The sequence below is a fragment of the Amblyraja radiata genome, chromosome 32, assembly GCF_010909765.2.
Source record: "Amblyraja radiata isolate CabotCenter1 chromosome 32, sAmbRad1.1.pri, whole genome shotgun sequence".
In the NCBI taxonomy this organism is placed as follows: domain Eukaryota; kingdom Metazoa; phylum Chordata; class Chondrichthyes; order Rajiformes; family Rajidae; genus Amblyraja; species Amblyraja radiata.
Window position 1 is genome coordinate 13,432,117 of NC_045987.1, and position 25,126 is coordinate 13,457,242.

A 25,126-nucleotide genomic window follows, 5' to 3' on the forward strand; every position below is an offset into this window, starting at 1 on the left:
AGTTAAGTGGGTTCCTAACCTAATTTGTGGCCAAATTAGTTTCAATGCTGATGTCTTTGGAAATAGGATTTAAAAGAGAATTAAGGCGGGCGTGGATCAATATGAGACGGTTGTTTGGATCATTCTTTCCGTTCTTTATGGGACTGAGGTTGGATGTGCTCAGGGTAAAACTCGGCTTTCACTCCCCCTTGGTACGTTTTGCTTATTGGTCAGTTGTCTGATCTCACACAGGGGAAAACAGGCGTGGGATACTGGGGGTTCACTGAACAGCAAATAACACAGAACATAGAACAAACAGTACAGCACAGAAACAGGCCCTTTGGCCCACAATGTCCATGACGAACATGACGCCAGATTAAACTAATCCCCTCTGCCTGGACATGATCCATTTCTTCCATATCCGAGTGCCCATCTAAAAGTCCCTTAAACGCCACTATCATATCTATCTCTACCATCCCAGGCAGCGGGATACAGGCACCAACCGTTGTGTTAAAAAAAACTTGCCTCTTGTCTTTTACACAGAGAGTGGTGAATCTCTAGAATTCTCTGCCACAGAATGTAGTTGAGGCCAGTTCATTGGCTATATTTAAGAGGGAGTTAGATGTGGCCCTTGTGGCTAAAGGGATCAGGGGGTATGGAGAGAAGGCAGGTACAGGATACTGAGTTGGATGATCAGCCATGATCATATTAAATGGCGGTGCAGGCTCAAAGTGCCAAATGGCCTACTCCTGCACCTATTTTCTCTGTTTCTATGTTTCTATGTTAAGAATTAAGAATCACTTTCCCCTCTCTGGCCCCATGCATCAATATTATTTCTAGCACTAGGGACTTTTAAGTGAACCTGCTTGGGGATCTCTGGTATACGAATCAAAGTATGCAATACCAGAGTCTGAAGAAGGGCCCCAAACTGAACACTCACCTATCCATGTTCTCCAAGGATGCTGCCTGACCTGCTGAATTACTCCAGTGTTTTGTGTCTTTCTTTCGTAAGCAGCATCTACACTTACTTGTTTCTATACAATACAGCATACATTTTACTATTGTGGCATTAAATGCAGAAATCCAGTTCTGTTTCCCCTTTGTTCTTGGGTTGTTCCTGAAACTTTTCTGTACTTTAATTTATCTTTATCTTGAATCAGATTATCATCCCCCAATAATAATTTAAATACGTGCCTGAGTACAAAAATGCTTTCAAAGCCATTATCAGATTGTAATTTCCTGTTGATTACGTCCTGTGCATTGCTGATATGTTGGCTCGTTAGTTAGGAAAACAGAGGTGATGTTTCAGATTTATGGGGAAGCAGCAAAGCCTGGATGTCGGAGCTTTGCGTTGGATCGTGCTCCATGAATCCAGTTGAGTTCAAGGCAAATAGAACAGACCACAGTTAGCAACCAGTCCACAGTCACCAGATCACGAGGCTCCACCTCCAGATTGCAGTTGTGATTTTTTTTGATAACTTGGTGCCATCAGATGACTTTTAATTTTTATTACCTCTTAAAACCGTGAAAATGGATTTAAAACAAAATATTAACCATGTGTTGGGAACCACCTTTATGTCCTGGAAATTAATTTAAAAACATGAAAATAAAATCACTTTCCCACATTGACCTTTTCAATCTAGGTCATTGCAAGTCAAGTTGAGTTTATTGTCATGTCCACAAGTACCGAGAGGTACATGTTCGATGGACACCCTGCAGCATCATCCGAGGCACATACGTTTCCACAAAAAACAAATACATGAAATGCACTCTTGGAGAGTCTCTTGGTGTTTCTTCACTCGGGTGGTTGCACATTTTAGCAATTCTCAACCCTATTTGCGAGACCAAAATGGTTAGAAATCCAACCGTGAACTTAATAACCCTCCAAGCTTGAATATCCAAGCAGCTTTACACGTCCCCGTAGTCCATTCCTTCAAATTTACTATCCCACACCTTCCCATCTTCCTTGTTGACATTGTCTAATTTTCCTACCTATGGGCCAATGAGGATGGATGTGATGCCAAACTGCCACCTAGCCTCTGTTGATTGTTGACGCAATCTTTAGGGGACTGCGTCACTGCTATATTTAGATTTTCTGTGAGATCCTTGTATTGCAGCAGATGGTTCCCCTTCAGTTTGTTTATGAGTTCATCTAAGTAACTGTTGCGGCCTCTGACTTCTTCATCCAGAGGCAAGGCTGAGCTGCTCCAGATGTTGTTTCATTATCTGTTCCAACCATGTAGTTAGACACGTGTGTTTTCTTTAAAAAAAACTCTTTATTTTCTCATAGATGCCTAAAGTACAGATAGTAAAATAAATTTTGGGTGTAACTAAATTCTCAAAACAAAAGACTCAATTTGCTGTGATAATAAAAAATCCAAAAATAGTTGGGTGTTTTATTTTTAAATTTTATCTGCCAGTCCTGTTTCTCGTGGGGATTAGTGCTGGGGTATCTGTTGTTTGTGATCTATATAATAGACGTATGAAAATGTAGATGAGTTGGGTAGTAAGTTTGCATGCAACACTAAAATTGCTGGACTCAAAGTGTTGGAGTACTGCAGGAGTAATCCAGTGGGTCAGGAAGCATCTCTGGAGAACATGGATAGGTGACATTTCGGGTCAGGACCTTTCTTCTGACTGATGGAATCAGAAACTGACCTGAAACGTCACCTATCCATGTTCTCCCGCGATGCTGCCTGACATGCAGAGTTACTCCAGCACTTGTGTCTTTTTTTTGTAAATCAGCATGTGCAATTCCTTGTTTCTACCAAAAATGTAGGATTTTCAGAATGTGAAGATGCTGTCAAAGGATTCAGTGGGATATAGATCAGTTACAGACATGGATGGAGAAAGGACAGGTGCTGTACAATCTGAAAAGATGAGGTGTTGCACCTTGGGAGGTCAAAAGTAAGAGGGAAGAATGCAGCTAATGGCCATGCCCTTGGTATATGTATATAGGGATCTTGGGGTCAAAGGCCATAGCATCCCTGAAAGTAGCAACACAAGCAGCCAGGGTAGTAAAGAAGGCATAATGTATGTTTGCTTTCATTGGTTGGGGTATTGAATGTAAATTTCAGAATGCCCTGTTGCAGCTTTATAAAACTTTGATTAGGCCTCACTTGGAATAGTGTGTGTAGTTCTGCTTGCCCCATTGTAGCAAATTTGTGGAAGATATTTCCCTGAATGCTGCCTGATTAAAGGGTATTAACTTTTAGTAGAGATTATACAAACTTGTATTGTTTTCTTTGGAGCATCAGAGGTTGAGGTTAGACAAAGGCAGTATGTTGGCACAGCAGTAGAGTTGCTGCCTTACAGCGACAGAGACCTGGGTTCGATCCTGACTATGGGTGCTGCCTGTACGGGGTTTGTACGTTCTCCCCATGACCTACGTGGGTTTGCACTGGGATCTCCGGTTTCCTCACACACTCCAAAGGCGTACGGAATTGTAGGTAATTTGGCTTGGTAAAATTGTAAATTGTTCCTAATGTTAACTAGATAGTGTTAATGTGCAGGGATCGCTGGTCAGCACAGACTCGGTGGGCCGGAAGGGCCTGTTTCCACACTGTATCTCTAAACTGAATTAAACAAGAGAGAAATATATAACATTTATGCACTCTTTCTAATTAATGACATCCATGTGTTGAATCCAAAACCACAAAGTAGTTCTGGTGACCATGTCTAAATGGAGAACAATTTTTGGAAAATTCTCATAATTGGCCACAGTATTTGGTTCAAATTTATGATCTAATAGAGTCAGGAATTTATTGCAAACTTTGTGTGCCGCGTAAGATAAATTACATTGCTTTTATTTGGGCCCGTTATCACCAATGCAGAAAAGTCAGACACTGTTCAAGAAGAATTGGTGAGAGATATTAGTTGGCTATATTTAACTGAATTGGCTGGTGAGGAGATTTTGGGACAAAAGGTGATTGGTAATCGTATGATTCACCGTGGATAGTGACAAAAGCTGTGACGTTTTCAAGGAGATGCTTACATATTGACATATTCTGTTGTGCTGCAGCAAGTAAGAATTTCATTGTCCCGTCCTGACATATGACAATAAAACACTCTTGACTTGAGATTATGTTATGGAGTGGTGCGGATGAAAGGAAGCAGTAGGGACAAGTTTCAATTGTTCGAGCATCGTGCCCACATGAGAAGGTTTTACACATCTGGTATGCTTGACTGCGCAGTCTGAAAAGGTGTGGGGTGATCCTAAAGCAACTTGTGTAAATATTCAGATTTTACATCACAATGAGCTCAACATTTTGTTTCTTTTACCTCTGCATAACTCTTTGTGATAAAATAAGGTGCACTGCTGCAGAAAATATCACACTGAATCTTGGGTATTATGGGGTTGTGCAGTTTAAGATAAAATCATGGGTTTTTCAAAGTAAATGCATCTTCTAGTCCATGTGGTTGTGAAGTTCCCATGGAAGTTTGGTTAATATTTTGCTTTTGCAACAGAAAATCCTTGAGAACTGAAAGTGACGGATGTTTCTTAATTCTAGGACACACAGTTAGTGATCGAGTCTTTCAAATCTGGGTTTGAGCAGCCAGGAGATGTTGAATTTGAGGATTTCAGCCAATCCATGAAAAGGACAGTTTCAGAAAGTAGTCTCTCGAACAACAGACCTGATGGTAAACCAGACTCCAAAAGCGGCAAGTCCAAGGGCAAACTCTGGCCTTTCATCAAGAAAAATAAGGTAAAAGCATTCAGTGTCTAAGTGTGTGAACCTTACAGTAATCATCTCATTTAATAACTCATTATTTTGAGTAATTGATTTAATCTTTTATGACGTTCCTGTGATGGGGTTGGTGGTTTTAATTTGATTGGCCAAATTTACTTCAATTTTTAAAATGTGGTTCTATTTATTTGTGCTTGTTGTGGTTTGTTATTACTGATTTTTGGTTTATTTTTTTTAAAAAGGGCATGAATGTGCATGCACTCAACTAACAAGCTCACTATTTTTTTTTAACATGTTGCAGCAGCATGTATTATTATATTTTTACTACAAGTCCTTTGGCATGTCTATAACTTTATTAAACTGGTTTATTTAGCAATTTTGTGATGTATTTTCTCATAGTAGCTATGCCAGCTTATCATTGTAAAGACTTCTCTTTGAAATTCTGATACATGAATGATCTGGTTTGCAGAATGAACCCATCTGAAGGAAACATATCTCAAGGAAGGCATTCTGCAAATTAATTTTGTCAAACAATGTGATTTGCAAATGTACAAATAAAACATAGACCAGTATAAATGAATAATCTTGAAACCTTAAAACTGGGCATAAACATTCGATCATTTTATTTTAAAGCACCTCACAACTTACTCTGAAGGATTATGCATCGTCTCCATATAGAAAATGTTACAATGTGGCACAATACTTACGAACATCTACAGGAGCTCGCTCACTGGGTTACAAGACACCTGGTTATAGGAATCCAATTTTATGCAAATTCACTCTTTTTTTTCAAGGTAGGAATATTAGTTGCAGAAGCAAACATCGTCACGAGTTATAGAATAGGGCGAGCGGCTAGTTAATTCAAAATCCAGCCACACTTCAAAAATAAAACCATTTGCATGTAGCCACCTTACAGTAATCAAACACACTGTAGGAACATAGGCCACCGGATCACAGCGAGGTTCACTGCAGTGGTTTGGTTTGGATACTGACTAGGCAAATCTCTTCTAAGACTTACAAATACCTTATCACATAATGTAACATTCAATCATTTCTTAACACCATTGAAACTAGCCATTAGATGTGAAACATTTTGATCCTGTAACTCAGAGGAAGACAATAAACATATGATTGAATTGATTAAAGCTATTCAAACTTTTTTTAAATCACTTTTGTTTTCAATAGCAAATACCTTCCTATTTAAAACTCAAAATATATGCAAAGAAACTTAAAACATTGAAATAACAATGTTGGTAATTTTAAGGGGAATTAAGTAATGGGCCTGTCTCACTTATGCAACTTTTTCGGCGACTGCCGGCACCCGTCATAGGTCGTTACAGGTCGCCGAAAATGTTCAACATGTTGGAAATCCAGCAGCGACCAGAACAAGGTACAACTCTTTGGGCGACTACTCACGACCATACAGGCTTCACCCCTCGACGTGTCGTGAGTAGTCTCCTCAGTCGTCCAAAGAGTCGTAGCGTCTTTCTGGTCGCCGCTGAACTTTCAACATGTTGAAAATTTTCGCCAACCTGCAATGACCTATGACGGGCGGCAGTAGTCACCGAAAAAGTTGCGTAAGTGGGAGTGGCCCATAAGTAAACCAGCTTTCTCTCCCTTGATACTCTCCATTTAAATAAAAATTGTCCTAACCCAAAAGATTGTCTGTTCGTTTTGTTCTTACCCTCTCTCTATTCCTGCTTCCCCCCCCCCCCCCCCACTATTCCATCGATCTAAAGAAGGGTCCCAATCTAAAATGTCGCCTGCCTATTCCCTCCGCAGATGCAGCCTGACCCTATGAATTCCACCAACACTTTCTGTTTTGTTTTAGATTACAACGTCTGCAATTTCATGTGATTCTGAATGTAATCCAGTTATTCTGTGGGATTTGGGAGCTTCAAGCACCGGTACTGGCTCAGACCCCGGACTAATGAATGTCACCAACTCGTGTTGCTGGAGCTTCACATCTTACAACCTCAACTCAATATACTGTAACTTTCCCCGTGAGTGAGCGCAGATGTTTCAACAAGCATTTGAGGATAATCATATTGATGAGCAATTAGGAAGCCAGCAAAGGGAGAGAGATCAAAGGTTTCAAAGGTAGTTTATTATCACGTGTACCAATTAAGTTACAGTGATATTCGACTTACCTTACAGCTATACTTAAAAAAAAAAAAGCAACAACACACACAACTACATAAAAGTTAACATAAACATCCACCACAGCGGATTCCCCACATTCCTCACTGTGATGGAAGGCAATAAAGTCTAATATTCTTCCCTCATTATCGTAAATTATTCTAAAAATAGTGTTGAAAAATGTTCCATGGACAACTCTTGTTCATGGACAAAAATGTTCCATGGACCAAGGATTGAACGATCTGGAATTTTTATCACATTTATTGGTCATTCTAGACCAGTGGTTCCCAACCTTTTTTTGGCCATGCCCCACCTAATCACCTCTAAAATCCTGATGCCCCCCCCCCCCCCCCCCATATTTTAGCACGAGCAGACAAAGAAATAATTCTCAGAAAATGGAATTTACTCAAAATAACATCTGAAACATAAACTACATATGTTTACCTGATGCCCCCCTTAAAAATCAAATTGCCCCCCTGTGGGGCGTACGCCCCACGTTGGGAACCACTGTTCTAGACCAAGGTGTGAGTTTTTTTATAAACAGCCCCAAAGAGTTTTGACAATAACGTCCATTCAAAGTTGTTTGTTACAGCACATTTTGGAATTTAAATCAACTGGAATAAAAAATAAATTGAAGGTTTTGACTTTAGGTGCGTACCACCAAATTAATAGCTGGTACCTAGAATCTTTGTTAAATCGGAATGTCCAGTGAGGCAATCAATTGATTGTTCTGTATCTGTATTTATCAAATATGCATTTGAGCCGTTATATTTATTATTATACGAGTAAAAAATACGTTGGCATATCTACTGAATTATTCTTCAATAGTTAAGATGTGCATGAATCAATGTTTGCATGTGCTTTCTGTCATTATGGTTTCACTTCATTTCTTCCATGGATTGTCTTGGATGCATTATTGATCAGCAATTTTTAAAATCTTTTATCAATGTTTTTTTATTTGCAATGCCATGCCTTAATTTGTTTTCATGTGCATTTGTGGTTCTTATTTCTGTTCGCTTTTTTTCTCTTTTATTTTTCCCCTTTTTACATCCATCTCTTACTTGTAGCTTATGTCCCTTTTGACATCTCCTCATCAGCCCCCTCCTCCTCCTCCTTCCTCCACCACACCTTCTGCTGTTTCAAATGGCCCTCAGTCTCCCAAGCAGCAAAAAGAGCCCCTCTCTCACCGCCTGAACGAATTCATGACCTCCAAACCTAAAATCCACTGTTTCAGGAGCCTAAAGCGGGGGGTAAGTTTGCTTTCATCTTTTTGTAGTTCAATGTTGTACTTTGCATTCCTCTCTTAAAGGATGCGCCTGTGAGAAACTGTCCATGCTGGTTATTGGCTGACGTTGTAGAGCACTTTGCCAATAGAGAATTACCTTTTATTCTCATTCAATATCGTAGTAATGCAACCTAAATTTTGAAATACTATGCTAAAGAATTTCTAAAAAATTGTTATCAATCTAACAATTTTTACACTGACAGTGGGTCGGGTTGCTAACGAGCTTTGATCCTGAGTTTCTGTTAAAAAGAACCAGAGAGCAGATAAAATAGTTTTTACTGAGGGAATTGCAATGAACTGGAATGAAGCACTTGCTCAAAGCTTGGTGGGAGTTGTTTCAATCAGAACTTTCAAAGTTTAATTGAGTGACTATTTGAAGAGCTGAGAAGTCTGGAATTGTGGCAAAACATCAGGGACTAATTGCTAAGTGTTTCGAATGAGCCCAATTGTTTTAACATTCAGGCAATTAATTGGTATGTATTGGGTTAAAAGTAAAAAATTATTATCAACCTTAAAAGGAAATTTCTACAGCAACAAATGTTATTATAGTTGACTTGATCTGGCCACTACTTCCCGGTTCTCTTCGCTGTGTTGATCCCCAAGTATTTAATGTCTGCAGTGTTTGTCCTTAACTTTATTGAACTGGGATCATTTTAATAAAACCCACAGGACTCCCATTCACATTCGGTGTCAAATTTTCATTGTTCAAATATTCCTCTGTTTATTAAGGGCACTGTTTTTGATTTTAAATGTGGTCAAATAGTCAACAAACATTTGCAGTTTTTAATAAAAAATTAAGGGGACCTTGGGATCTCTTCTAAAAATGGGTCCATATTTTCAATATTTATAAGCAAAACCCCATTATGATGTTTTATTAGAAGGAAATTGATTATGTCTTCATTGAATGACCAGAAATTAGATGTGAAACTTTTAATAGAACACCAAAATATAAATTGCTTAAAGGAGAATTACAACATCTAAATCACATGTGTTTGTTGGAGATTTAAATCCTTTCTGCTCCTTTCAGAATGTTCATCTCCAATAAAAAAAGGATAGCACAATATGCAACATTTTTAAAACGATAGATTTTAAAAGATTTTGTATTTACATCCACTAGCCTAGATTTTTTTTTTTGTGATTTATGTGCAATCAGCACTTTTAGCAAACGATGTGCTTATTAATCTTTGTGTCTCCTGCCAGATTCATAAATTGTACCATGTGACACATGAAAGGCATCTTCTAGCAGAAGGGCTAAAATGGAATCTTAATAAGGGTAGATTAAAGGGAATGGTGTATCGAAAACTTAGGTTGCATTTTGTATTTCCACAAAGGAAGTTTAGGACAAATAGGGCAAGATGCCAAAGGAAGATAATACATCTTCCCTAGCAACTAATTTGGTTGATGGTTATTTATAGACATGGTTTGCTGTAAATTCATTTATGTCTTGTGAGCAATCAAGTAAAAAAAATGAATTTGGCTTCAATAATGAAGATTTAGAATTAAAAGGGCGGTGAACATAAACTTCAAATATTTTGAATAAAGTATAATTTAATGAACTTAAAACTACAGACTAGTCCATTAAAATGTGTCCTAAGCTACCTTTTTAATATTAATGTTTCAATTGTGTGAACTTCTATGTATCTGTGAGAGTCAGTATTGAATCGTGTGCAGCGGAAAGCTGTATAATTTTTTTGTTTTATGTTCCTTGTTTCCTTTCTACATTCTCCATTGCATTAAATTATGAGATTTCAATTATGAAAATGTGAACATTTTGATTAGAGCAATTCTCAAATGTATAATGCCTTCAGAATCTAACAAGTAAATTCACAGAAGGTTTTAAAAAAAACGTATTTCCTCAATCAAGGGTCCACACTTTGTTTTGAAATATTACCAAAGACATTTTGAAGAGGTAATTGTCTAATAATATCATTAAGCTGTAGCCAACCATGTTAAAGGCCAGGGCAGGAAGAAGATCAATTTTGCAGCAATTGCTTAAGATGCCGCAAATGACTTGGATCAAGAGCATTGGCAGAAGTGGAAGCTTGATTACAGGGATTCAGAGAGGTGTTCCTGATCCCATTGCCACAAATACAGGGACGTACATCATCTGCAAAGAATTAAGAAAACTAAGGGAAGTTGGGGGTGTCATGGTAGTTTGCATGGACAGAGTGTCAAGGATTTATTTAGAGGGAAATTAGATAACGGTAACCTTCAAGACGAGGGAGACACTATTAGAGGACAAGGAAGCATTAATGATGGGGCAGGAATGGGAATGATCTGATCAGCAGTTTATTGGGAATAAGGGCATGTGAGAAAGCTAAGAGAAGATTGAGGAGGGATAAACAGGATTCTAGTTTAGAAGAGGATAATTTGCAAAATTAGAAGTTTGTTCAGGTAAGCTTAGGGGAAAAAGAGTAGGGCTGGAGACAGCTGCTGGGATGTTCTCACTCATAATATTAGAGAAGTAAGTCCATTACTCTTTATGCTTGCTATTAGAATTGAGGATGGAAGAAAAGGGGGAGAGGAGTTGAAGCATATGATATTCTTAATACGATACATAGAAATACTATTGCAAATGGAAATCAAAGGATAAACAGGTGGATGCAGAAGTAAGAGGGAGGAAGAGGTAAGAGGGATATGAATGGTGAGTGATGAATGGAGCCAATTAGAATCGGACCCATTGTCTGATCACATCCCAGTATGAACTGTGCCACATTCTGAACATCCCCAGTGTATTCAAAATTATAATTATTTATTAACAAACACAAGATTCCTATTGTTTTATTATATGAAATATTGCTGCAATATTTGGTGTAACTCCTGCATTTATTAAGAAATTAAATGTTTATTCTGTGGAAGGATTGCTCATTTAACTGAAACAACTGAAGGAAAGCATGCCAACTATGTCACAACTGCAAGGAATAAACCATCTCATGCAAAGTGAAGGCATTTGCTGGATGTAGTTTGTCAGTTTGACTTGATGCCTGTCTGGAAAAGGCTGCTATTTTCTAACCCAACCTGCCATGCTAAAGGTACACTGTTACCCTCTCATGGTTGTGGAAAGTCTTTCACTGTTACGATTCACTCTTTCAGGAATTATATAAAAAGCCCTTGCTAAAGCAGCAAAAATGATATCTCTTGACCGTGGAGATCAGAGATAAGTATCTGCTTGTAGAATTTTTAATCAGAGTTGCAGCGTGGCAGGTTAATCCGGTGCCTCTCCCATCTCTGATTGCTGCAGGATGTTGATGTATAATCAGGCCGCTAGTTCATTTATGGCCCATTGCCAGGAATTGCATTTGCTACTTTTTTTTTAACGTAAGTTTGAAACGTAATTATGTGAAAAAGAATAGGGATGTTTGAGCTCATACTTGTACAATCAGGGAAGCTGCTGCATAAACACTGCTGTACCCTGACAACCTTTGTTTTGTTCAAATCTGCTTTCAATCAGTCAGCAGTGTCTCATCGAACTTGGCTCATTAGAAATACTAAATGGTATTCCTGACCTTGATCGTGTTTGGAAAGTTACGAATGTGGTTCAGTTCCAAGTTTCCCCTTTTCATCAGAACTAGGAAAGAAATAACTCAGAGAGAAGTCAATGATATCATCCTGGTGAGAGTAGGGCTACGCAGGAATGGAAATGAGCTGGCCAGCAGTTTATTGGGAACAAAGCCATGTGGGCAAGTTCAGAGAGGGTTGAGGAAAGATAAACTGCTTACAGGTTTGGAAGAAGGCAGCTAGGATAATTAGAAGTTTAATCTGGTAAATTTAGGGGGGGGAGGAAGAGTAAGGACAGTCTGAAGAAGGGTTTTGGCCCAAAACGTTGCCTATTTCCTTCGCACCATAGATGCTGCCACATCCGCTGAGTTTCTCCAGCACTTTTGTCTACCTTAGAGAAAGGGCAGAGGCAGCTCTCAATTGTAATGGAAGAGAATTTCATCACTCTCCATATTTGCCTTTAGAATTAAGGAAGAGGGGACAGAAGTTCAAACATGGCACCCTTAATATAATATGCAGTTATGCCATTGCAGAGGGAAATCAAAGTTTAAATGGTTCATGTTTTTACAAGGTAGACATAGAAGAGGGATGGAAGAGGTAAAGAGGCCATGATGGCGAGTGATGAATGGAGCTGATCAGATTTGGACCCATTGTCTGATTACATCCCAGTGTGAACTGTGCCACATTTTTGGCATCTTCTATTTGGCTCTCTCTGGTAATTCAGTTCAGCTTAACCTAGAGATATCTCTGCAATATGGACAAACCACTTTAAAGCAATATCCTTGATTGAGGAAATTCTGTATTAAGGCCGACCCTATTTTTTTAATAGCTTTTACCCTATAAACTTAAATAGCAGTTAAAAGCTGGTTTTGAACTGCTGGCTGTTAATCCCAATGTATTCTTTTCCACAAATGCAAACCACAGACTCGGTCTCTCTATTTTCACAAAGAACTGATGAAGAGGACATTAGGGAAACCTACTTATGCATATGAGGCGAGGGAATTTGTTGTAAGTCTAAGTATGGTGACCTGCCATACCCTCACCCCTCAGTTACTAGCCCCACTTACACAAGCAATATCATACTTTTGATCTCTACTGCACCATTCTGCATGTATAGTTAATTAATCAGCTTAGAAATGCTTCGAGTCATAACATACAATGTTATAAAAAGCAAATAGATTAAAAAATGTTTAAGGTGCAAGCTAATATGATGTTCATTGGTTGTAATATACAGCATATCAGACATACACCTATCTTATCTCCTTAAAGGAAAGCATTGACCCCAGTTAAATCTGATCTCAATGAGTCATTCCTTTATATTTATGTATTAAAAACATCTTATTCTGCAAGTTCAATTTTTGGGGATAATTTATGATGTAGGGTTTTTTTATGTGGATCATGGATATTAATAACAGAATGGAAATTGCGTGTAAAACAATGTAAGATTAAGTCAAAGTGTATGCCAGAATGTAGTTGGTTCGAATTCAGATCTGAGAACTGAACAAATTTCATCAGATCATCATTGTGTTGAGCTAAAACATCAACATGCAGCACAAGACTAAAGCCTGTCCAAGTGTAGTTCTTACATGCAGGGATAAAATCCTATCCCACAGAAAGGAACTCTGGAATAACCGCCTCGCTATTGATCAATACATACGAGCCAACGTTTGAATAAGGTTCTTAACATCTAATTGTAGAGATTAGCAAAAAGGTCTCCATTTTGCTTAGAATAATGCATGGCAGGTGGAGACATGAGAAAGTAGAAGAAGAATTAATTTATGCAGAATTCTCCATTGATGTGGGACAAACTGTAAACAAGGCAATCTGGCCAATCGATTAATATAGAAGCTGTTAGCGATAGCATAGAACAGGGATCACAAAATCTATGAAATGCAGGCAGTAAGAGAGAGAGAATTTTTCAAATGACTAAAGCGTTTGGAAATGTAGAGCTCAAAGATATGCCCTGCAGGGAGAGAAAAACTGAACCTATATCATAGATGGACCAGCCGATGAAAAACTAAAGTGGCAGAGAGCAGGAAGCCCAGGCTAACTCCCTTGAACACAGGTGCTAGGCAATGTGAATACTGGGAGTACTGAATGTAGTGAATCAGATTTTGAGAGGTGAACTGCACAGAAGGTCTGTTTGTATCTTTGGACAGTAGCAAGGGAGGTAATATAAGAGCAGATGTTGTGCCCCAAGGAGGGAAATGCTTGGTGGAGATGGAAAAGCAGACAGAAATAGCAAAGAGTACAGTGTTTAAGAAGGAACTGCAGATGCTGGAAAATCGAAGGTACACAAAAATGCTGAAGAGTCTCAGTGGGTGCAGCAGCATCTATGGAGCGAAGGAAATAGGCAATGTTTCGGCCCGAAACGTTGCCTATTTCCTTCGCTCCATAGATGCTGCTGCACCCGCTCAGTTTCTCCAGCATTTTTGTGTAGCAAAGAGTACAGTTCCTTCACAGTGAAATGAAAGAGGAGATGAAAATGGATGTGCTGGTGTGATGTTGCTGAAGGTGGCATTAGATACAGAAGAGGAGCAGTTGAATATGAAATCTGGTGGGTGGAAGACATGGACCAGGAGAACTCTGTCTCTGCTCTGTTAATGAGGAGAGATATTGAGAGCAGATATGCGGGAAATGCAAGCTTTAGTCTCAGGTGGAGAAGTTGTGCAGTGGGAGAATGGGTAAGCAAAATGAGGACATGGCTGGAAGGGAATTGGTTGGGCCTATGTTCAAGGTAAAGACCCCTTGGACCTCAGGCTTGTGATGGAAACTTGGTGGGATTTGGTGTGTTCCTGGTGAAGTTGAACTGGTTGAAAATGGGAATTGGAAACTGTCAAGGTGCAGATAATTGAAAGCTGCAACATCAGACCTGTTAATGGTCTTTCAATATTTAGATTTATGGACCTTTAGTCTGAACAACTGAGGCCACAATGGAATCATATCAATTGTATGTCGAGCAATTTCAGACTGTTGCCAATGTTACTTTAACTCCATTGCTCTTGCACCTTTGCTGAATATATACTCCTCTAATTCCTGCTGATTCTGGGAACTTTCATCCCATTTTGATTTTCGAGGTCCAAAGTTTAACAAACCGCACTATTTTCAATTATTAATACAATTGATTGGCATTTAATATAAATTGAATCCTTAACATTTTCCCTGTTTCTGACACATGGACACGCAAATTTAACATTCACAGAAAATGTGGTTATCAAAACCATGCCGATTTGTTAAATCAGACTGCACCTGTCTGGCCAACTCCTCAGCCCTTTCCCTGTAACTGCAATTATTTTTAAAGAATTAATCGCAATGGATTTAACAGATGGCAAAAAAAGGTTTGACATGCCCGATATATTGTGCAGCAGTCTTAAAACCAAGCATTAGAATCTGAGATTAAAATAAAATGAATAACTGCAGGTGCTGGAAATCTGAACTAAAATTAAACTGGAAACAATTAACAGGCCAGGCAGCATTTGTAGAAAGAATAACAGAAGTAATACTTCATATCAAAGAATTGTTGTCACAACAGATGACAAGAGAAAGCAAGTTGCAGAGAGGTGGGATGGGGGGGTGAAGATGACAATGGGAAAGGTGAAGCAGGTTTGCTGTGTGTTCCATGCTGATCTGTTCATCAATACAGGTGTAAACACTTTGGTAGTTACACAAAATGTTTACATATACAATGAGCTAGAATTATAGGGAGAGTTTGGATAGGCTGTGACTTTTTTGGTTGGACCATAGGAGGCTGATGAGTGACTTGATAGAGATGTACAAAATCATGAGGGGCCTGAGTCTTTTGCTCACGGTGGAGGATTCTAAAACTAGAGGTCATGTGCTTAAGAAGAAAGTGGAGACCTCAGGGGCAACTATTTCCCTTACAAGGTAGTCTGGAATGAGCGGCCAAAAGAAACTATAGAAGCGGATTTAATGGACATTTGGACATGGGCAGGGATGGTTTAGAGGGCTATGCGCCAAATACAGGCTAATGGGAGTAACACAGTATGGACAAGGTGGGCCGAGGGGCCTGTTTCCGTGCTGTATAGCTGTGTGTTTCTGAGCAGGCAGAACAATAGGTACCAGAGAAGGGATACGTTCCAACATGAAATAAAACGGAATCCATGAGTGAATTGACAATTGTAGAAACATAGAAATATTGAAGGTTGGTTTGAACGTGGACATTGTATTCAAAATGTGAAGTAAAAACAGGAAATGCAGTTAATGCTCAGCAGGTCAAATAATAAATATGGAGAGAGGAACAGAAGTGACTTAGAGATCAATGACTATTCATCCAAACTATCATCTCATAACATGTTGTAGTTGCACCGAGAGCTGCATAGCTTTTTTTTTTAAATCTCAATTAATTGAAAGCCAGAAGTGCAGAAAAAATGGCAGGTTCTCCAAATTTATTTTCAAAATGAATTGATTTTTTTTTTAAATGGAAGTTCCACGGTGGAGATTTTGCAGATTGGCCTAATACTCTAAAGAGACAACACAAAATTTAGAGTTTGCCTTTTGATGGTATCACCATTCTCACTTTCAGTGAAACAGTTAACTTGATCATTATTGTAGTGAGGCACATGGTGCGTAAAATGGAACATAATTGAAAAAATACATTACTGCAGTACTAAATCAAAAGGCACCATAAACATGATGAACCTCTTAAGAACTTTGAAAGAGGTCTCCACGTCCAAATTTATTTAAGTATAGTTCTAATTTTAGCTCTGGCATAAAACAAATTTCTGTACCGAGGTAAATATTTGTGTAAGTGGGGTTACTGCCTGGAATTCACAATAACACATGGATTTGTTGCTTCATTGTGTGTGTTATTGCATCTTGTGGCTCCAGTTCACATCATAGCTCACTGTGAGTAGATGCTTGCTGAAGCAAATGTAGGCTGAGTACAAAAACCATGTGACTTTTGTTTCTCATTGTTGGTTGGCGTAAGCTTATAAGATCATTCGTGCTTGTTAGGAGATAAACTGTTAAAAAGGAACTAAATGCGTTAATTTTCCGAGTTGGTGATTTCATTGGCATGTTTTCAAAACTCCATTAAAATGCATATGTGCATATTTTTTTAAATGATTCAAAGTGGTAACACACTGCACCAAATATGGAGAGATTTGAACTTTCCTTGTTGAATGGTTTGTGCATTTGAAATCTTCATCTCAGCCACATCGTAAATGGTGGTAGTGAATGGAGGGGAGGCACTTTCTCTTCGGCAAGCGTGGAGAATAAACAACTCACTGAAGCTTCGTTACATATCTTCTAGCCTGGGAGTTGCTGACAAAGGGTATCAAGTGGAAGATCTAAAGAGAGAGAAGGAAAAACAATCAAATCCCAACTTCTTTGAATTCAATATGCATCTGAGACCCTGCATGGATTTTAGGCAGCTAATGCAGGGAAATGAAAACATGAACATTCAGCAAATCTTTTAACTTCTGTCAATAAGATCATTAGCTATAAATTGAGCATCCAGACTGCTGAGTACTTTTCTCATTTAGTATTTCTTCCACTTCTCAAGTTACTGACACCTAGCTGAAAGTAATAATTTCTAGGTCAAATGAACACTGAGCCTTGCCAGTGAGACACAGAAACCTGCAGCAGGATAATGTCTTTAATGCAATAAAATATTTTATTTCAAGTCACTTTGCAAGCAAGATCTGCAAACAGCAATTTATACCAGCCTTTCAATTGCAGAAGGCAGTTATTTTTTTTACTGGAGTCATATGGTTATGTTAATTTTATAATTCACAGTGAACATCAAGCATTTAACTATCATTTATCAACTCAAAGTGGGAAAATCACTTTGAGAATACCTCTTGCTTTAATTGTGACATTGGAATGTATTTGATGTGACGGTGTTCAAGAACTGAACGGTAATGGAATATTTTTGAAATAGTTGTCCCTATTTGTAAATTATACTTGCATACATTGAGATTACAAATACTCCAGTTGTGCTCTTGCAGATATGTGGCTGCTGAGGTTAGCTTTCTAGTTTCAGAAATGAGCCATGCCTCTGGCATCAGCAGGGCCAGGCACCAACATCATTGAGGGTTTCAAAAAAAGGATTGAAAAATTGACAAAGATAACTCCTTTGCTAATTTCCGTATCCTGTTCTTACCGTTACCATTTATCTTTGCACGCAAGTGAGGTTTGACAATTCAGCCCGATTCCAGTTTTTATTGTGAGGGTGAGTTTTGGAATTTCCATTGTCAGTAATTTAATATCAATCTCAGTTTCAGGGAATGACTACGACTGGAATAGAAGCTTTTGGCCAATCAGATGTATGTTGTGTGAAATGAGCTTTGATGTCCCCTCAGCAGTGTGTGGGTGCATCTTTAATACAAAGCAGATTGGGGCTAAATTTTTCATCTCGTGATTGTGTGGAAAAAGGCTGGTGGTGTGCACTAAGGCTGCGCTTTCTTCTTCAGAAAGAAATGCGCACTGACCAACGAACATTTCCGTTTTAATTCTGGGTGAATAAAGAGTGGGTATGAGGCTGATGTCAGCAAGAAAAAGCCAATGGTTACCCTTTTGAAAGAATGGCAGCACTAATACATGTGAGGCTTGGATAATGGCAGGAGGCGAAAGATTACTAATAGTGGTTATATCTAGTTTTGGATTAGTTCCGCTGACATGCTGCACAATGGTCTGTGAAAAGGCCTTGTCAATGTGTTACATTACGATGTCAATGGCTCCAGTGTTTTACTGTTGTGTTAGGGAACTGTTGTGTTCATTTACTGAAGGTGATGGTCACATATTGAGGATTTCTGGGCAACTGAGTGAACTTGTGCTGTGAAATTGCAAACGGTTCCAGTTCACAGTTTTACCCGCATACGGACCTGACTCGAGTAAATGGGATGCATATCTTCCAAGAAAACTGAAGTTTTAATCAAAGTTAAGGTAACTTGGATTTCAAAAAGCTGATGTACGAATCCCATCTCATTAATCACCCAGTGAAATAGTGCAGCTGAATCAGATTGGATCTTCAATTCATGTTGACACATATCTGGGGATGGATATGTAAGTGAGAAGTGGTTCATAAAGGATGTGTCTAATACAGACTGCAAACTCTTTTGTGAGGGAAAGGAATTCTGTCCTCCTTTTGGAAAACAATGAGATCATCTGCAAGCGACCACTGCCAGAACTCTGGGAAGCACAGCCAAAAGTAAAGTGGAATCAGATTTATGTGACACTTGCAAGTAGAGATATGATTAAATGCAGCCAATGTGAGTAGCATGAAGATATAATTGGTACGATACATTCATAGAAGCAATTCAAGTTATTTGATCCATCATTGGGAAGCAAATCCCTTGAGACTTCATTGATTCCCTTCATTGTATTGATATCAGTGCTTTGATCGTTCAGTTGATGCCATCAGCTGTCTCTGTCAAGAGGTCCTTTCATGTATATAACAACATTTCAGCCAGAGAATCGGGAGGAGCCTGAGGAGGAAAGGGAGAAATGAAATGAAACTTGCCTGTGTGAATATAGCCGTCAAAGCTGTCAGATATTTCACCAGTGAGTCCCAAGATGGATTCTCCTTTCAGGATATTAATTCACCTTTGAATTTTAGTAATTTTAGGCGAAAAGTAATTGAAAATTTGTTGCTTGTCCTAGGGTTGCTATATAAATGCATCCTTTTCCCCAAACAAACGCACCAACATTAGTAATATTTGATAGTAATGTAAATAGTTTTACATGAATCTTAGGAAGTATTTTATTTTAATTTTCAAATAAATTGAACCCAGTTTAAATAGTTAGTGGTGAGATAATATCCACAGATTAACATTAATTTGAATATTTACCAAGCTTTGCAAATTTAATTTTCTTCTCTGAATAATGACTGTGACAGATTCAGCCATTTCTTATCCACTCAAGGACATCTGGGTTTCAGTTATTTTCTGATCTTTTGATTTTGTTAAAAGGTTCGATTGTAAATAGTTGTTTCAATGCATGACCTTCTATCAATTCTTCTGAAGACCTCATTTAAATTAAAACATAGCCATCTTGAGAAGCGTAGCATGATTTATATGATTCGGTTGAAGTTTATTGAATGTTAGAAGTGTGCAATGTACAAAATAACTAATTCAGTTTGTTCTCGACCAAAAAGAAGTAAGTATCCTTTTTATTGTTTCATTTGGAACATTTTGAAGCATTGTAACAGAATTTTTAAGAATCAATTTTAGATTTCAATTTAAAGAGAAGAGTTTATAGTTTTAGAGTGAAGAGAGAATGCATTAAATATAAGGCTTTCATGTCTGTGTCGTGCATAACAGTAGATGTCTGTTAGAAAAGCAGATGTTGCTTGTTCATTGTGTCAGGCCAAGGTTCATAAGGAAGCCATTCTGCAATGTGATTGGAGTGTAAACAATATCATTTTGGTAAAAATATCTGAGATACCAAATCATATTTTCTGTGATTATTTATTTTATTTATTTAGTTTAAAATGATATATCATCGACCTTGAGCTTATGGAAAATAAAAATATTTGTCCAGCTCTTATTTTATACATCAAAGTATTTTTAAAAGGCAGGTATTTGACTGTAAAAGTTACTAAATTATTTTTAATTCATTGCAGCCATTTTTTTTCTGAGGTGCTTTATATATCAGAAAGAGCCAATGCCTACCATACTGATAGTCTAGTTCCAAGCTGGAAGCAATGGCTCTGACAACCAAACCACAATCACTGTACTGATGCACTTGACTCTAAAAACTGAAAGTTCAAGTGAGCTCACTTGCAGGGCTGCCTGTCACGGAACTGGGCTGTGCAGTAAATACTTCTTGCTTTAGCTAAGCTGGTGATTCAACACAGTGCAACAAGGTGCTCTATCACCCTGACTCAGTTTTGTAATTTGATTGCCAATGAGCAGAGGGAAAATCCATCAGCTCGCATTTCATGTGGTTGAAACTTTAATTGATTTGCTTTACATTTTTCTGGGGCTTTTCTTTCCATTATTAGAATATCTGCATCTATGTTGCTTGTAAAGAAGGGGAATAATACTGAAATCTGTACAGTGTCAGAAACAATATCCCAATTTCAATAATTTCTTACAGAATGCAATAAAATGCGCAGACATTTATTGGGCCATTCAGAAGGTCAAAGTTGAAGGCTCACAGCACAAAAAACACAACCAATCCGTTCAACCAGTCCATGCGATAATTATACTCCAACCTCTTCATCTTCCCTTTGTTAGCATTACCCTGCTTTCCAGCCTTGTTTTAAATGCACCTTTATCATTTGCTCAAACCATTCCTTCCACTAATACCACGTTCTGAATTTAAAAAATGACTATAAAATATGACATGACTCTATAACTGTATACGTTAATTAAATACACATTAAACACCAGATTTTCACTTTGGGAATTCCCTTCACTTTAAGACAACAGTGGAAACTCCCAGTTAGACACAAAATGCTGGAGTAACTCAGCGGGACAGGCAGCATCTCTGGAGAGAAGGAATGGGTGACCTTGCGGGTCGGGACCCTTCTTCAAACTCCAGTCTGCAGAAGGGTCTCAACTCGAAACATCACCCATTCCTTCTCTCCAGAGATGCTGCCTGTCCCGCTGAGTTACTCCAGCATTTTGTGACTATCTTCAATTTAAACCAGCATTTGCAGTTCCTTCCTACACAGGAAACTTCCAGGCAGTTCCATGTGGAACCCAGCTTGTCAATGGGATATTGGTCTCATGATTAGGAACACCCTCAGTATTGTGGTACGGTGGCACAGTGATAGCATAGCTGTCTTACAGCGCCAGAGACCCAGGTTCGATCCTCACTATAGGTGCCGTCTGTACAGAATTTGTACATTTTCCCTGGGTGCGGCGGTTTTCTCCCACATTCCAAAGACGTACAGGTTTGTAGGTTAATTGGCTTCGGTAAAATATAGTAAATTACCCCTAGTGTGTAGGATAGTCCTAGTGTACAGTGATCGCTAGTCGCCATGACCTCGGTGGACCAAAGGGCCTGTTTCCACACTGTATCTCTAAACTAAACCTAACCTATCTACAAGTGCCGACTGCCAGTTTTTGAGTTACTGAACCCGACCATGATGCAATCAGACTGGTTGCTCTTCAGCATATAGCTGTAGAAGTTTGGTGGGCAGAGTAGGTAGTGGCACTTCTAACTTTGTAAGCGCTTCCTTTGAAGTTGCAGATATTGATGTGGACTTTTCAGAACTTTATGGTATGACTGCTTTTGGAATAGGTTTTAATGATTTTAATGCGAGCTGTAAGATAGATTTGCTGTTGTTGCTGGTTGCCAGCCACGAGGATCCTGTAAAGGCTTTGGTGGACAAAAGAATGAACCTTGAAATCTTGCTTGATTTACATTTTTGGGGAGCAGCTAAAAATGGCTACAGCATGTGTAAGAAGGTCAAATGAACTGGGTTTTCACCGATTGTATTGTATATGATATGTAATGTGAACAGACTTGATAAAACAACTTAACTTGCTGCATTATTTTTCATGTTTCAATATTATACTGATTAAATACAGGACTTATGGTACTGCAGTTTACATATCCTGGCAGTGCATTTTCAGATGGCTCCCTTATGAACCATGTTCATTGTAACCTTACCATCTTAATTCGGTACAGAGTTATATCACGTTTAAAGTGAGTGATCATCTCCTATTGACGTTACTTGTTCTTTTCTCTTTCTTCCTTTCCTCTCCAATTTTGCGTGAAGCTTTCTCTCAAACTGGTAAGCAATGTGGCATTTGTGTGTCTGTTCCACTCGTAATGTGATTTACCGACCACGATAACCACTTGTGAAATTAATTGTGAATAATTATTTTTGACTGTCTTTGTCCTTGTTTGTTTTGTCAGAAAATGTTGAATACACAAGTCTGGAATTTTATTGAGGTGAACACTGGCATCATTGTTTTAATCAATTTTTTAATGAATTAACACACTTGCACAATTATGGTCTTGCATCCAACTTATAAAACCAGTTATAATTATGAATGTGAAATCCAATACAAATCCTTTGCATTATGCCACTAACTCAAAGCTGCAAATATCAATTGCTATAGAGACAGTTGTGTTCCTATGTGCACCCAGGTTCCCACCACCCCCCTCCTCTCCCATGGTGAATCAAGTGAATGTGTGTGAGCCTTCTATAATCTGTGAACTATTTATAACCCTTGGATGGACTTAACACATAGATGATGGGCCTTCTTGATGTTCTTGACTTCATTTAACATCTCACTCCTAATAACTTGAGCAATACCGAGAAGCTGTAAAAGATCCTGCTACTGCACGCCCATAATAAGAAGTAATTAATAGCAGGTTGTTACTCAAATCTACAAGTTAGTGACAAGATGCAAGGAGTTTGTAATGGATTCGCAGTGTAAGGGTCATGCTGAAACAAACTGAAAATCTCATCAAAACTGGCATTCCAATGTGTTGTAGTCCCGATGGGAATCAAATAGGAACTTTAATCTCTCTTAAGATCTAAGACCAATCTTTGTTGTTGCATGTAAATGTGCTAGTTTCTAAGAGATGGCTGCATAGAAACTATAACTTGTAACAATTTCCCAATGTTAGTGCAATGCTCCTGATTCCCACTGGAACCTATAGATTGAACAAATATTTGGAGCCTGGTTTAGGTTTATTATTGTCACGTTTACCAAGGTATTGTGAATTTTTTTCCGTTTGCATGCTATCCATTCAGATCAGATAATACTGTTTCTAAATACGATCAAATCAAACTTAAGTACAATAGATAGAACAAAGGGGAAGATAAAGAGAGCAGAATATAGTTCTCAGCATTGTAGCACATCAGTTCCATTGACAAAGTCTGATGTTTTCAATGGGATAGATATGAATAGGACAATATCCTGGCTTATGGAAGGACTTTTCAAAAGCCTGAAAACAGAGGGGAAGAAGTTGTTTCTGGTGATGCATGCTCCCAACCTTCAGCCCAATGGGAGCAGGGAGAAGAAGGAATGACCGGTTGGTTCAAGTGTTAACCAGGGAATTATTTACAGATTGGATGGAATTTTAGTGATAAATATTCAAAATAACCTCTCCATCACATGCTAGAGAATTACTAAAGAAACGCACTAATTCTCATTAATCCTCGTATATTGCATTAAACACAATGTACTCCTGTGGGCTACGTTGTGTGTTAAACCGGCAATTGTAAAGCGCATTATAGAGAAATTGAACACTAATTTGAGATTATTATATATTGGAATTTGGCTGTCACCAGCATCCGTTGTTCCAGTTGAAAACTGTTTTCTAAATATTTTAAATTGTCAGTACATTGGATTTATATGCCCGAATTTAGACTCTATACAAAATGTGAAATTGATGCAATTTTTTTTTTTTTTTAGGTTTCTGGATATAGTTAGTGAAATTTATTATAAAATAATGGGTTTTTTTTGCTTGATCTTTTAATTTTTATATACCCACTTGGTCACACAGGAAAGCTAAATTTTACCTGAAAAGGCATTGTGGCATTTAACGATCATTCATGGTGGCATGAGTACTTTTATAAATGATCTGTTCCATTAGCCTTTAGAAACATAGAAACATAGAAAATAGATGCAGGAGGAGGCCATTCGGCCCTTCGAGCCAGCACCGCCATTCATTGTGATCATGGCTGATCGCCCCCTATCAATAACCCGTGCCTGCCTTCTCCCCATATCCCTTGACTCCACTAGCCCCTAGAGCTCTATCTAACTCTCTCTTAAATTTACTATTCTTTACTATTCAAAGCACTGAAATGTAAGCTATAAATGGTGAAAGAATACGACTATGTGTATGGAATCTTCAACTTCTGATCTAACCGTTAAATTAGAACGTTTGCATTGACAATGCAAATGGAAAGGATAGGTTTAGGAGGATCTGGATGAAATGCAGGCTAATGGAACTTGTGCAGAGAGACATTTTGGCCAGCATGTGTTATTTGGGCCAAAGGGTCTGATTCCATGCTGTATGACAATATATGACTCTAAAAAGGGATACTTATATTTACAAAACTCCTTTTGTGAGCTTGAGACATTGTTCATAGCAAACTCATAAAGACAGAATGTGATAGTGAGCAAAAAATTAAATTACGTTATTTGACAAAAAATATTAATCAGAACAGCATCTTGTAGACATCTTGTGCATCAACACAGTATGCTTTGCTTCATGGTTTTAATAACTCAGAGTGAGGGACAGGGGTAAGTGTGTCTAATTGTCATTTGTATGACAACAGTGACATTCATATTTACTGCAGTTTACAAACCCTTTAATGCAATAACGCACAAATAAATGTACAATCAATAACACGATATTAATTAATAACCATAACACTGGGTAACCATAATAGAACAATACCAAAGCCCATAGTGTGTGCAAATAAATGTGCAATAATCAATAATGCTACATTAATTAATAACCATAATACTAGGTAATCATGATAGAGGAAAACCAAAGCCCATAGTGCAACCAGAGACACGGTCTATAAAAGATCATAGAGGTTAGTGATCGAGACCCCTGCTGGGAAGGTGGTGTTCTTGAATCTGAAGGACATGATTTT

At 38.3% G+C, this 25,126-nt stretch overlaps 1 protein-coding gene across 9 annotated transcripts in view; it reads left to right on the forward strand.

Moving 5' to 3' along the window:
• fnbp1 (formin binding protein 1) overlaps positions 1-25,126 on the forward strand; it is a 139,536-nt gene that overhangs the window by 91,321 nt on the left and 23,089 nt on the right. For 2 of the 9 annotated variants that reach the window (XM_033049077.1, XM_033049076.1), the window contains exons 9-12: positions 4,491-4,685; positions 7,874-8,056; positions 22,283-22,297; positions 22,423-22,458. In XM_033049077.1, coding sequence (XP_032904968.1) covers positions 4,491-4,685; positions 7,874-8,056; positions 22,283-22,297; positions 22,423-22,458 — 429 coding nt within the window. The remainder of the gene's footprint in view (positions 1-4,490; positions 4,686-7,873; positions 8,057-22,282; positions 22,298-22,422; positions 22,459-25,126) is intronic. The other 7 variants (XM_033049080.1, XM_033049083.1, XM_033049078.1 and 4 more) reach the window with 7 other exon arrangements.